Source organism: Hemicordylus capensis, chromosome 17 (assembly GCF_027244095.1).
Source record: "Hemicordylus capensis ecotype Gifberg chromosome 17, rHemCap1.1.pri, whole genome shotgun sequence".
Classification (NCBI taxonomy): domain Eukaryota; kingdom Metazoa; phylum Chordata; class Lepidosauria; order Squamata; family Cordylidae; genus Hemicordylus; species Hemicordylus capensis.
The window spans coordinates 14,023,004-14,036,468 of NC_069673.1; the positions used below are offsets into that span (position 1 = coordinate 14,023,004).

General features: G+C 49.8%; 1 protein-coding gene across 6 annotated transcripts in view; it reads left to right on the forward strand.

Annotated features, from left to right (window-relative positions):
* LOC128338927 (discoidin domain-containing receptor 2-like) overlaps nt 1-13,465 on the forward strand; it is a 49,989-nt gene that overhangs the window by 33,649 nt on the left and 2,875 nt on the right. For 4 of the 6 annotated variants that reach the window (XM_053282160.1, XM_053282162.1, XM_053282159.1 and 1 more), the window contains exons 17-26: nt 4,233-4,315; nt 5,343-5,451; nt 8,753-8,887; nt 9,621-9,728; nt 10,322-10,378; nt 10,577-10,658; nt 11,652-11,716; nt 12,088-12,260; nt 12,660-12,765; nt 13,272-13,395. In XM_053282160.1, coding sequence (XP_053138135.1) covers nt 4,233-4,315; nt 5,343-5,451; nt 8,753-8,887; nt 9,621-9,728; nt 10,322-10,378; nt 10,577-10,658; nt 11,652-11,716; nt 12,088-12,260; nt 12,660-12,765; nt 13,272-13,395 — 1,042 coding nt within the window. Of the gene's footprint in view, nt 1-1,194; nt 2,086-4,232; nt 4,316-5,342; nt 5,452-8,752; nt 8,888-9,620; nt 9,729-10,321; nt 10,379-10,576; nt 10,659-11,651; nt 11,717-12,087; nt 12,261-12,659; nt 12,766-13,271; nt 13,396-13,465 lie in introns of those variants that run through there. The other 2 variants (XM_053282158.1, XM_053282164.1) reach the window with 2 other exon arrangements.

Below are 13,465 nucleotides of genomic sequence, written 5' to 3' on the forward strand. Positions count from 1 at the left end.
TAAGCATCATTTTAGAAGAGGCATTCCCTGTTCACACACACACACACACACATGAATGTCTCTTCCAAGACATCTTGGAAGAGACAGCCCTCCCTCTCTTGAACAGGAGGGAATTCCTCTTCTAAGACGATATCTGCTATGGCCCACATGAGCAGATGGCAAGTACCATCTTAAAGAGGCAATCCATCTACTCTCACACAAGAGGGAGTGCCTCTTTGCAGAGGATGGCTAGTGTTGATCTGTGTACAAATGATAAGCAACATCTTGGAAGAGGCAACTTTTCCTCTGTTGAACTGAGGAAATGCCTCTTCTAAGATGATACCTGCTATGACCCACGTATGCTTTCTGACCCATCACCTAGGGCTACACATATCAGGCAGAATATAAATATGATAAAGAAATAAGCAAGCAGATGACAAGTAGCATTTTAGAAGAGGCATTCTCTCACGTGGCAAGGGATGTCTCTTCTAAGCTGCCCTCGTCTGGGAAACATCCATGCACTATCCCAAAACAAAGTAAACTCTGAACCAAAAGACATAGTTACTTTGCATGATTAACTGACTTGCTTTAATTGCTTTTATGGATTAATTTGACATTTGCCCATATGGCAACAAAACTGAAGTACCTTTTTTGAGGCTCCAGAAAACAATGAGATGTTAAGTGTGGAACAAACAACCGATACATTCCGATACGGAGGCACTCCAAGAGGAGTCCTGTTGGATGATCTCAGACTCCAGGGACCCTCATATGGGTGGAGGTGTTCCTCCTCTCCTCAACGCCCTGACAATATTTCTCAATTCCTGCTTCTACGCCTTGGGAGGGATCGAGGCTGCAGCCCTCCGAAGTACACTTACCTCGTCTCGGTTCGCTTTCCCACAGATCCATCTTTTCCACTTTAATTCTGCTTTTCCACAGAGCAGTAGAATATTGCATTAAGCTAATTTATAGGTTTGCACAAGCGACACCTTTCTACCACAACCACAGCTCCCATTACTTGGGAGTAAATCCTACTGTAGGTAGAGGGGTTTCCTTCTGAGTAGAGAGGCAGAGAGGTTGCACTGTGAGTCGTCCAGATTCACTCAACCCACTGTAGATTCGCCCATCCAGCGGCAAAGGTGCACTGGGTAATTATGTATGCTGTATTATTGTATCATTATTTTTATTATTACATTTTTATCCTGTCCTTCCTTTAAGGAACTCGGGGCATCAGATGTGCACCTTGGTGTGATGCTCACAACAACCCTGTGAAGTAGGTTAGGCAGAAAGGGAGAATGTCTGGCCCATAACCAGCCCTCCGAGTGGGGATTTGAGCTGCTGCTTCTGATTCTAGCCTGATATTCTAATCCCTCCATCACACTGATTTCCATCCTGTTGTCGCGCATTGGTACACACACCATGAGGATTCTAGCCTTAAGGAAGGGATTCTCAGCCTTCAGGTATGGAAAGCCGAGAAACAAATAAAAGAGGCGTAAAATGATTTGATTTGGTTTTTTAAAAAGATAAGTCATAGGAAGCCAGCTGCCTTCTACTGAGTCAGACCATTGCTCCATCCAGCTCAGTCTTGTCTACACTGACTGGCAGCAGCTCTTCAGGGTTTCAGGCAGGAGTCTCTCCCAGCCCGACCTGGGGATGCTGCCAAGGATTTCACCTGGGGCCTCCTGCATGCCAAGCAGGGGTTTCACCACTGAGCTATGGCCGCACATCCCCTTCAGGCAGCATCTCCTTCACACAACAGCAAAGCTCCCTCAACGCTGCCAGTTCGGGACTGCAAAAGTCTAAGAAGAAGTACGCTTGGAATCTGAAAAATAGCCCCAGCCCGAGTAGAGACATAAAGACCCAGTTCTCTGTGATCTATCCGAGTCGAGCACAGACACAGCTTTGTCCCGCAGCCAGTAAAGCTCCTCCTCCTGCCTGTGCTTCCTCCTGCCCGTGCCCAGCGATAAAAGCTGGCCTGCTTTGGACGAGAGATGCTCGACTTCCTGGTTTGCACACCTGTCTGCCAGCAAAGCCAGGAACCGCAGAGCAAGCTCCCGACAACAGCCGGTTTTCAAAGCCAGACTTCCTGATCGCGGAGCGGGGACAGCGATGGCCTATCGGGACCTGGTGAAAGCTTGGCACGAAGGAGTCCTGGCTCTGGAGAAGGGTGACGGGGACTCTGCCTTGAAGGTCTTCAGCAGCCTTGAGAACCCTCCCTCCAGGATTGAGTTCAACCTGGGCTGCATCCATCTCGAGCGGAGGGACCTGAGGAGGGCCCTGGAGGTAAGCCCTGCTGCAATGCCCTCTTCACACATTACGCAAACCCAGGTCTGCCAGTGAGTGCCCCTTCAACTCAAGTGGTGCCAGTCCTGGCATTTTGATTTATTTATTTTGTGTTAACTATCTGACACACTTCTGTACCATCCCATGCGCCAGTCTCTGGGTGGTTTGCAAGCTAAAACGCAACACTTAGAACATTAGCACAATTAAAACATTAATTTTTTTTAAAAGACAAAGATGCTAAAACTTCAAACTTTAAAGCTTTTCTTTAAAAGCCTGATTAAACAGGCATGTCTTCAAAATCCTTTAAAAAAAAATTAATTAATTAAAAGTGTAGATGTGCACCGAACAAATATAAAGTGTAAAAAGTAAAGAAAAGGGGGATAACTTTGAAAGAGTTTGGGGTCGAGAGAGCAATCGTTCACTTTCTGGAGAAGAAAGAAATGTGTTGGGAGGAGCGGGTGCTCAGCGGATTTACGAGTCCCAGGAGAAATGAGTCAGTGCCATTCCACACATTCTTGACCTGGTCAGGGTCAGGCTGTCGCAGATCAGATCCTCATTTTCAACTCAGGGTGTGTGTGTGTGTGTGTGTGTGTGTGTGTGTGTGTGTGTGTGTGTGTGTGTGGTGGTTTCCAAAGCAAAGTAGGACCTGTAGAAATTTCGTGCAAGTTCGAAGCAAAATCTGTCCCGAGGTTCCTGTCGACTTTGGCCCACCTTCCTAGTGGAAACTGAGCAAATTCTCTGTTCATCCTGCACATGGAAGGAAAGCTCACGCTTGAAACTTGCAGGAAAGCTTTGCAAAGTCTCGCATTGATGGCCACCTGGAAGCCCTCTGTCTTCTTTGAGAAGCATGCGTCTGAGCATGTGCAGAGTTCTTTGGCATCGAGGAGCTGTGGCCTGCATGGGCACATATCAAATGAAGCAATCTGGGTCCTCCTTGTAGGTGAAGCCCTAGATACTTCTTCTTATTTTCAATGGAAAGCATGATTTAACTGGTCCCTTTCCAGGGGTGTGATTCTTGCGTGGGTTTCTGATTTGACTGAACTCTGCAGACAAAATCAGGGCACAATAGTGTCACGCTCACTTCAGAACTGAAATTTCTCCAGCGTGGAATTCAATAGAAAATTTCGAGGTTTCTCCAAGGAGCAGTGAAAATTCAAAATGGAATTTCAAAGCTCTGCCCAAAGAGAAAGCTGGGAGAATTTTCTCAGATGGTTTCTCACATTTTGGGAGAGATTTCGCTTTTGCTTTCGGCTTGTGTGTGTGTGTGTGTGTGTGTGTGTGTGTGTTCTGGTGTTTTTAGACTGCTAAATTTTGCCTTTCAATTTTGCATTGTGATATTTTATTTTTACATTGTTCAGTTCCTCTCTAAGGTCTGATTTGTTTGAAAGGCAGGATAAAGTCTTTTAGGTAAATATAATTATAATAATCATAACTGGTGGCAATGATGTGAGAAACCAAGGTCAAATCATGCACTGATATGCAACATTAAAAAGGGTGACAACTCTTCAATGAGTTGAGAGGTTGATTTATAAGGGGTACCGAAACTCAGCCCTGCAGAAAGGGACTCTGCACATTCTCAGAGGCCACTGTGCCTCAGGCACAGCCTCCAGCCCTGCAGAGGAGAATTTTTTCTCTGGACCACATGCTTTCTATGAAAAGCTGATGGCGCTTTTGCCAGAAAGGCAATTGAAAGAGCTCAGACTCAAATTAATCCCGCAGCACCCCAAGGCGTTGGCATTCTTCTTCCCTACATGCTTCTAGCCCCTTCTCTGGTTGAATCTCTGAAATATTAGAGGGTGTGTAACAGCATCCCAACACCCAGAAATTAACCAGGTGAAACTTCTCAACATGTCAGGAGGTTTTTTCTCTGCTTGCCATGGACACAACAGTCAAAGTAGCCAAACTAAAAATTGTTCTTATTCTTTTAAACGGCAGCCGTAATGCAAATGGGTTGTTTCCCTTTCTGCCTTCAGGCATTTGACCGGACGGTTTCCAAGGACACTTGCTTAGCTATCGGCTTTTACCAGAGAGGTTATGTTTGTCTGCTGCTGGAGAGGTAGGTGCCGTTTCATGGGCAGAGGTTTAACCGTGTTCGGGGATGTCCCAGGCGCCTGGAAGCATTCTTCCTCATGGCCCATGGCAGCGTGCAAGCCACACCGTCCAGCGTTTGGTCACAGACAGATGCAGGGTTGCCATGGATTCCTTCCACACAAAAATATCCAGATGCTCCATCTCTGCTTTTCATGCAGAAGGTCCCAAGTTCACTCCCTGGTAGGCAGCTGGGGAAAACTCCTGCCGACAGCCTTGGAGAGCTGTTACCGGTCAGAGTAGCCAGCGCTGAGCTAGACGGACCAAGGGTCTGACTCGGTAGGAAGAGGCTGCATGTGGCTCTAGTTCGTCTATTTCGGTGTCAATTTCTTGCGACTGAATGCTTGTTGTTTTGTAACCAACAAGAAGCTTTTGTCAATGTGATGCTGTGACTTGATATGGATTATCTGGAAAGAGTCGTATAGGAATAAACAAAATGGATTGCCATAGATCAGTGGTAGCTCAGCTGCTTTGCATGCAGAAGGTCCCATTGCCCAACTAGTAACCAGTGTTACCTGTACGACAACTCCCAGACTACAACTCCCATCATCCTCAGCTGCAATGGCCTCAGTTGGGGATTATGGGAGTTGTAGTCTACAACAACCGGGAGTCCCTGCAACACTGCTAGGAACTACTGGGGTGTGGGAGGAGGCAGAAATTCTAGGAATGCTAGAAAACCTCCCTGCCTGGATGCCAACTTATCTACAACCAGTTGGTGCTTTTCTGCACTGATGTCGGAAAGAGACCGCACCCCGTTTTCTCACCCAGATAGCACTACTTTTATTTTCTGCACTGTGCACAGCTTGAAACTGGAGGTGCCTGCTTCCCTTCTGTCCCCTTCCTCTGATGCCTCCCTTGTGTCTAATTGTAAGATCCTCAGGGCAGAGACCCCGCTTCGTATATTTTCTCAAGCTTCAGGCATCTTGGCGGCGCTGTGCCTATGAATAACAAAAGCGACACTCTCCCTCTGACTCCAGCTTGTTCTCTCCCGCCAGGTATGAAGAAGCCCTGAATAGCTTCCAGCTGGCTTTGGTGCACCTCAGAAGCAACACGTGCATTAATTACAAGCAATTGGGTCTGAAAGTGGTGCTGTGTGCCTGGGAGGTAGGTGACGGCGGAGGAGCCATGAGGATGACAGTGCAAAGAGGGGCACCACTGTTGGGGGAGGGACAGTGTGGAGCAGAGGTTAGCATCCCAAACGAGGATCTGCTTGCTTGACACAAACCCCACGCACACAATATTCGTTTTCTTTAGTGGTTTGTGCAGGACTGGGCCATTTGTTGCAATTAAACACTGCATCAGCCTGTGTAGTGTGGATAAGTGGAGCGCAGAGGAAGGGAAGGGAGCTGGTCTTGTAATAGCAAGCATGAAATGCCCCCTTTACTAAGCAGGGTCCACCCTGGTTTGCATTTGGATGGGAGACATGTGAGTGCTGCCTGTTGTCAGATATTCCCCTTAGGGGATGGAGCTGTGGCTCAGTAGAAAAGCAACTGCATGCCTGTATGCAGAAGGTCCTAGTTTCAATCCCTGGTAGCATCTTCAGGAAGGGGAGGGAAAGATCCTTGTCTGAAACTTTGGCAAAACCGCTACCAGTCATCAAATCCTCACCTTGCTGCAGTGCAAACATTGGCCACAGGAGGGCACTCTTTCAACACACCAGGAAAATGCATTGCCATGTATATATAGACTAGCCTCAGTTTGCTGCAATGCAAAAAGGGTGCCCTCCTGTGGCCACCGTGTGCACTGCAGCATGCTGAGGTTGGGCAACATTGATGGCAATGGGCAATGCATTTTCCTGTTGGGGCAAAAGAGTGCCCCCCTGCAGTCACTTTGTGCATTTCAGCGACCTGCGGCTAGGCTATTAGCGTGAGAAAGGATAATGCATTTTCTTTTTGCAGCAAAAGGGTGCCCTCCTGTGGCCACTTTCTGCACCTCAGCAAGGTGGGGATTTGCTGTATGAATGGCACACGGCAATGCATTTCTCCTGGTGTATCAAGAGTGTCTTTCTTTGGCTGCTTTGTGCACTGCAGCAAGCTGAGGCTTTGATGTCTGAATGGCAAACAGCAGTGAATTTTCCTGTTGTGGTGAAAGGTTCCCCTCCTGTGGCCACTTTGTGCACTACAGTGAGGTGAGGCTGGTTAATATGTATGGCAATGGGCAATGCATTTTCCTGGTGTTGCAAAAAGGTGCTCCCCGGGGCCACTTTGTGTACTGCAGAAAGCTGAGGTTTTGATATATGAATGAAAAGGGGCAATGCATTTTCCTGCTAAGGAAAAAGGGTGCCCTCCTGTGGCCACTTGGTGCACTGCAGTGAGGCGAGGCTAGTCTATATTTATGGCAGTGCATTTTCCTGGTGTGGCAAAAGGGTGCCCTCCTGTGGCCATCTTGTGCACTGCAGCAAGCTGAGGCTAGTCTATATTTATGGCAATGGGCAATGCATTTTCCTGTTATGGCAAAAGGGTGCCCTCCTGTGGCCACTTGGTGCACTGCAGTGAGGCGAGGCTAGTCTATATTTATGGCAGTGCATTTTCCTGGTGTGGCAAAAGGGTGCCCTCCTGTGGCCATCTTGTCCACTGAGGCTAGTCTATATTTATGGCAATAAGCTGAGGCTAGTCTATATTTATGGCAATGGGCAATGCATTTTCCTGTTATGGCAAAAGGGTGCCCTCCTGTGGCCACTTTGTGCACTGCAGCAAGCTGAGTCTATTCTAGATGTATGGCAATGGGCGATGCATTTTCCTCATGTGACACAAGGTTGCCCTCCTGTGGTCACTTTGTGCACTGCAGCAAACTGAGGCTATTTGTTATGTACTAGCCGACCTGCACAGAGTATCTGTGCGCTCTTTGGGGTCGGCTGTTCCCCCACTTCCTCCTGCCCCAATCTCCCTCCCCCTCCCTCCCTCCTGCCCCAGTCTCTGCCCCCCTACCCCTACCCCCTTCCTCCTGCCCCAGTCTCTGCCCCCCTACCCCTACCCCCTTCCTCCTGCCCCAGTCTCTGCCCCCCTACCCCTACCCCCTTCCTCCTGCCCCAGTCTCTCTTGCCCTCCCTCCTCCTCCCTCCCTCCTCCTCTCACCCTCCTCCCTCCCTCCTGCCCCACTCTCTCTTGCCCCATTCTCTCTTGCCCCACTCTCTCCTGTCCCCAGCCCCTCCCTCCTGCCCCACTCTCTCTTGCCCACCCTCCCCCTCCCTCCTGTCCCCTCCCCCCACCCACACTGAGCATTTTACCTCACTGGGCAGCGGGTGGCCATTTTTGGCTGGACCTCACCGCCGCCACAGGCCCTCCTTACTGAGTGGCAGGCGGCCAAAAAGGGCCCCGCTGCCGCTGTTCCTCCTCCCGGGCGGTGAACAGGGAAGTCCTGCCACCCGTTTCCTCCTGACCCGGCCTCCAACGGGGGCCAGGCCAGGCTGGGCTTTGCCGCCGCTGCTGCTGCCGCCGCCGCCTCCCCCTTAGCCGGGGCGACCTGGCCACCATGACGACCAATCCTCCTGGGTGCGGCTCAGCCTATCAGGCACCTCTGCCGCCCAGCCAGCACATTCTAAAGGCGCACCCAGGAGGATTAAACATATAGAAGGCAACGGGCAAGGCATTTTCCTGGTTCCTGTGGCCACGTTGTGCACTGCAGCAAGCTGGGTCTATTCTAGATGTATGGCAATGGGCAAGGCATTTTCCTGGTGTTGGAAAAGGGTGCCCTCCTGTGGCCACTTTGTGCATTGTAGGGAGCAGCCCCGCTAGGCTATTTGCATGAGCAGGGACAATGCATTTTCCTGTTCAGCAAAAGGGTGCCCTCCTGTGGCCACTTTGTGCACTGCAGCAAGCTGAGTCTATTCTAGATGTATGGCAATGGGCAAGGCATTTTCCTGGTGTTGGAAAAGGGTGCCCTCCTGTGGCCACTTTGTGCATTGTAGGGAGCAGCCCCGCTAGGCTATTTGCATGAGCAGGGACAATGCATTTTCCTGTTCAGCAAAAGGGTGCCCTCCTGTGGCCACGTTGTGCACTGCAGCAAGCTGAGGTTAGTCTATGTAGCTGGTATTGGGCAATGCATTTTCCTGGTGTGGCAAAAGGGTTCCCTGCTGCAGCCCTGCCCCGTCGCCCATTTCAGAGCCCCACTCCACCACCTCCCTGCTCCTGCCCCCCTGCCCCCCAGCCAGCTCCCCAGGGCCAGCTTTACAGCCCTGCAACCTGTGGGGCGAGGGGACAGGGTTGCCAGGATGGGAGGGCAAACACATACCCACCCTCCCCCAGTGCTAAAACATGTAAATAAAATCAAAATTATTGATCTTTTTACATTATTAAACTATTGGATATGGATTAATTAATATTTTTTGTTTCAAATTTGACCTCTGCCCCCATCTATTTGAATGGCTTGGAATCATTTGAGAGAGGTTTTTCTGGGTGGTCTGCAGGTGCTGTACAATACTGCCGTGGCCCATTCCCGGCTTGGGAGATGGCGGGAAGCTCAGCGACTGCTGGAGGAAGCCTTGGAGCAGACCCCCAGGGACCAAGCCCCATACCTTGATGTGGCCCTTCAGCAGGTGCAGGTAAGGGGAACCTTCTCCTGAAATGGGAACCGTGGTTTTGCTGGAACTGGAGAGCCACCTTCTTGCTAGGTTGCTTCCACCCTGAGCCTCTTCTTTTGGAATCGCCACGTTTTGGTCATTTATTTTTTTGCCGAAAACCCAGCTGGTGTCACTGTCAGAGCATTGCATTCCTGGGCTGCCTTTTCAGATTTGTGGTGCCTCCATTTCGGCAGAAAATTAAACTGCCGCACCAGCCTGTCCCGCGTGGACAAGCGAAGAATTATTTTCAGGGCTGATTGTCTTTTTATTTAAAAGGTTCCTCCAGCCCCACCTGCCTTGTTCTTCCTGTCCAGGGTGCTTTCCAGATTAAACCCTATAACGGTGTCTCTACAGATCTGCAAAGTGTGCTTCCGTATTTCCTGTGCAGTCCCTGCGGTGACAGCCAGGCGCCGTCCACGTTTCCGATGCCTTCTGTCGGATTTTATCTTTGCATTATAGTGCTACAATATTGCACGTGTGCATCGCAGAAAAGTAGTTGTATTTTCCCGTGGTTGGAGTTTGAGATTCTGGGGGTCGTTTTCGATACGATCCTGTGAAGCCGAAGCATTTTACCCCCGTTGTTGGGTTTGATTTGGAAAGCGCCCAGAGCAGTTGGGGAAATGAATGGGACCCATTTCAAGAAAACTGGGGTGGTGATTTTGACAGGCTGCTCTGGAGGAGGGAATCTTGCTCTGAAGAATCTCTTTTGCCCTAGGAACATCTCCTCCTGGACCCTCGAAGCATTCCTCGGGGGGAGATATTCAGGCCTCCAAAGAAAGATGTGGAAGAGCTGGGAGCAAAAGACTTTCTGGGACAGGCAAAGGTACACCTGCAATTCTGTGGGGAAAGGGGTGGTGTTTTAATGCTGCCGTGGGCCTAGTTCTCAGCACGGGAGTAAGTTTGTGTCTGAGCTGTACCACTTAGAGGGAGGCTCATGTGATTCTCCTTTATACAAAAGCAGTTCCCTGCATGGGGAAGGTCCCAAGCTGGACATCGGGGAGAAGCTTCCTATTTTATTTGCAGATACTATATACACACAGAGAGAGAGAATACCTTGATCTTATGCTCTTGGTGGTGGTTAGGAGGATTTTAAAAGAACTCAAAAGCGCTGTCATTTTCGCCGTTTGCCCCTTGGAAGCGAGCCATGCCTTAAGAAGGAAAAATCTGCCTGGTTTTGGAGCGCCACACACAGCCCCTAATAATGAAACTTTGGAACTCCCTGCCACAAGATATGCTGAGGGCCACTAGCTTAGAAGGCTTCAACAGGGAACCAAGATGCTGAATTAGGAAGCCCTTGGGCCTAATCCAGCAGGACTCTCCTTATGTAACCTGGCACGAGGTTTTCCAGAGAAAAGCCGATGTTTAAACTATTCATATTCTAGGCTTCAAGAATTAATCTCCCTCTCCCTGCTACAGGTCATCTCCTCGGTTTTTAAGGAGGACATCAGCGGATTTCATGGTCTGCATCCCCAGGTGAGCAGGAGATCATGGAGGGGTTATGCAGGATGGCCACAGGCTTTCCTCCTGGAGACAACATGGATAGAGTTGCCAACTTCCTCCTGACAGGGCTCCTCTGCCTTTGACCCTTGGCTCCTCCCAACTTCTCCACCACCTCCCAATAAGCATGGCTTATATTTTGCAAGCTGTGCCTCCCTCTCTGTGTTCTTGCAGAACCTCGGCAGTGGGCTACCACCACCGCCTGAAAACGTGCCCCCCACTCGGCCCCATGAGAGCCAAAGGAGGCTGCTTCCAGGTGAGTCACAAGATGGAAGCACAGGGCAGGCTCCTTGGGGACATAGGATGCTGCCTTCTCCCGAGTCAGGCCTTTGGGCCATCTAGCTCAGCAACACTGGCTGGCAGCGGCTTCTCCAAGGTTGCAGGCAGGAATCTCTCTCAGCCCTCTCTTGGAGATGCTGCCAGGGAGGGAACAGGGAACTTAGATGCTCTTCCCAGAGTGGCTCCATCCCCTGAGGGGAATCTCTGACAGTGCTCACACTTCTCGTCTCCCATTCATATGCAACCAGGGCGGACCCTGCTTAGCTACGGGGACAAGTCATGCTTGCTACCACAAGACCAGCTCTCCTCCCATGAGGAGAGCTGTGTTTGACCTGAGGCCCAAACCCCACCATCTCAGCAGCCATTTGGAAGGGCAAGGCTTTGGCCCTTTGCAGGCGGAATAGTTCCTCCAGAAGCCCTGCTCAGCCTTGCTTTAATGCCGAGGTGGGGAGGCTTTAAGCTTGTGGAATCTACCCAGGTATTTTGAACCAGAACCCCAAGGTCTACTAGTTAGAGGCCAGACACAAAATGGCAGCCAGGGAGGCAGAGCTAAATGCAAAATGGCAGCTCAGGGTTAGGGTTAACAACCCTCCAAGATTGGCCAGGCGATTCTTAAAAGCAGTCCTAGAGATGTTAGTGACTTGATATGGGGTGTGTGTGTGTGTGGATTATCCAGGAATAGCTTCAGTTGGAGTTGGCAACCCTGCTTAGGGGACAGAGCCAATTACAGCCTTTCTGAGTTGTTTGAGATCAGGGATTTGAACCCCAAGCTACAAAACTGGCCAGCCAGGTTGCTCGCAGAAAGGCAATTCTCATAGACCCATTTCACAGATGAGGAAAACTGAGACTAACAGAGGAGCACAAGGCCAGCCGTCTCAGTGGCCATCCATTCAGTTTAGTAGGTCCCCTGGAGGGAAGGCGGGGGTCGTAGAAAATAAAACAAAATGAATGTGCAAACTTTGTTTTGCAGGAGCGACGGAGAGAACCGCAGAGAGGGTGGGTGCTAACGGCACTGGTCCCGAAACTGCCCTGGAGGTGAGCTCTCCCCACTGCCATGGTCATGGTGACTATACTGCTCCTATGAAACAACTTCAGCAGGGGGGTTGTACTTCCAAGAGGCTCAACTGGAGACTGAAGGAGAATTGGCAATTCCTGGTGACAGATCAGGGCCCCTAACTTTGGTTTTCCAGACATGGTTGGACTACAACTCCCATCCCATCACCTCCAGTCACAATGACTTCCATAAACTGAAGCTGAGGTTTATAAATTGTCCAGTACATTGAGCTAGAGATCCTCCACATGGCCACCCCTGGATTATAGGAAACCCCGTGTCTGCCATCCCGTCATAACTCCTGAATCCTAATTTCCCTCCAGCTCAGCAGGCCTCCCTCTCCCTCTCTCCCTAGCAGGTTTCTTCAGCCCACGGAGAGGCCCCACAGAGTAACGGCAGACCCATCCTGCTGAAGGTGCACGGTTCCTACACCGTGAATGTGAAGGCGAGCACCGCTGTATCCCTGGCCGATCTCGGCGTCCTGTTGCGGGAGGAGGTTTGCCGGCAGGCTGAGGAGATGACCCTGAGGTAGGTTCCGTCTGTTTTTCTTGAGAAGGATCTTTGAGGAGGCAGAAGCAGGTGGAACCAAGAAAGAAGAGGGACCTGCCTCTCTTCACTCAAATGCACTTTGTTCACTTATTTATTTCTTGCATTTCTATACCATCCCTGGGTGGTTCACTCTCTAAAAACCATTAAAACATTGACCCAATTAAAACCATTTTAAAAATACAAATAAAAGCTCTAAAATCTGAAGCTTTAGAACTAAAAACTAAAAACCTGAAAACCTGATGGGGATCTGATGGATGCTCTGATGGGGATAGGAAAAGACATTTTGCCACCCCACTGGTGCCCCAATAATCTACCGCCTGAGGCTGCTGCCTCACCTTGGCTCATGAAAGGATCGCCTGTGTCATTGATCCACTGCAGGTACCGGTCTCCAAGCAGCAATGAATTCATCTCGCTATGCAGTGAAGAAGAATTGCAAATGGCATGGCAGGAAGCAGAAGACGGCCACCTGACCCTCTGGTGCCAGGTATGCATTTTTTAACTTTGGGCTTTCCTACTCAAAGCTGAATGGACAGACACATTGCCATGGAATGAAAGTGGCAGGACGCTGAGGAGGTGGGATATGTCAAAGTTGTATGTGGGGAGTCTCGTTTGGAAGCCAGGTGAATTCATTAATTTCTAGCCAAACCTCCATTTCTCAACTAAGAGACTCCCCAAGCAACTTGCAATTAAAACTCACACCAAGTTACACTGTGAGGGATACGTGGCCGTCTCTTTTGATCCCATGCATGAAAATTTTTAATGAAAAAGCAGCCAAACTATATGATCACTCCCTGCAAGTAGAAAAGTAGCACACAGTACGGAGAGGATTGGGCTGGAATCTTTCTCCTTCACGTGCTATGTTTTTCCTTGCAGAGCTTTAAAAATTATTATTTTAAGCAAAGCATGCGGAAATAGTATTCTCCAGCTGTGATCTGGCCTCTACCTCCGCATTTCGTTGTGTAAATCCACATTTCTTTCTGCACTCTGAAGGGCAAAAAGGACAGCAGGGCCAGACCTGTTCTCTACCGGATGGTGGCGAGGCACGCTTACGCTGGACAAGGCTTGGCAGACCTAAGTTTTAAAGAAGGCGACACCTTGGAGATCCTCTCTGAAGGTAGCAGATCTTTGTCTCTAGAATGGATGTTTGATGGGGTGAAATAAAATGCCATTTGGGCGAAACAGGG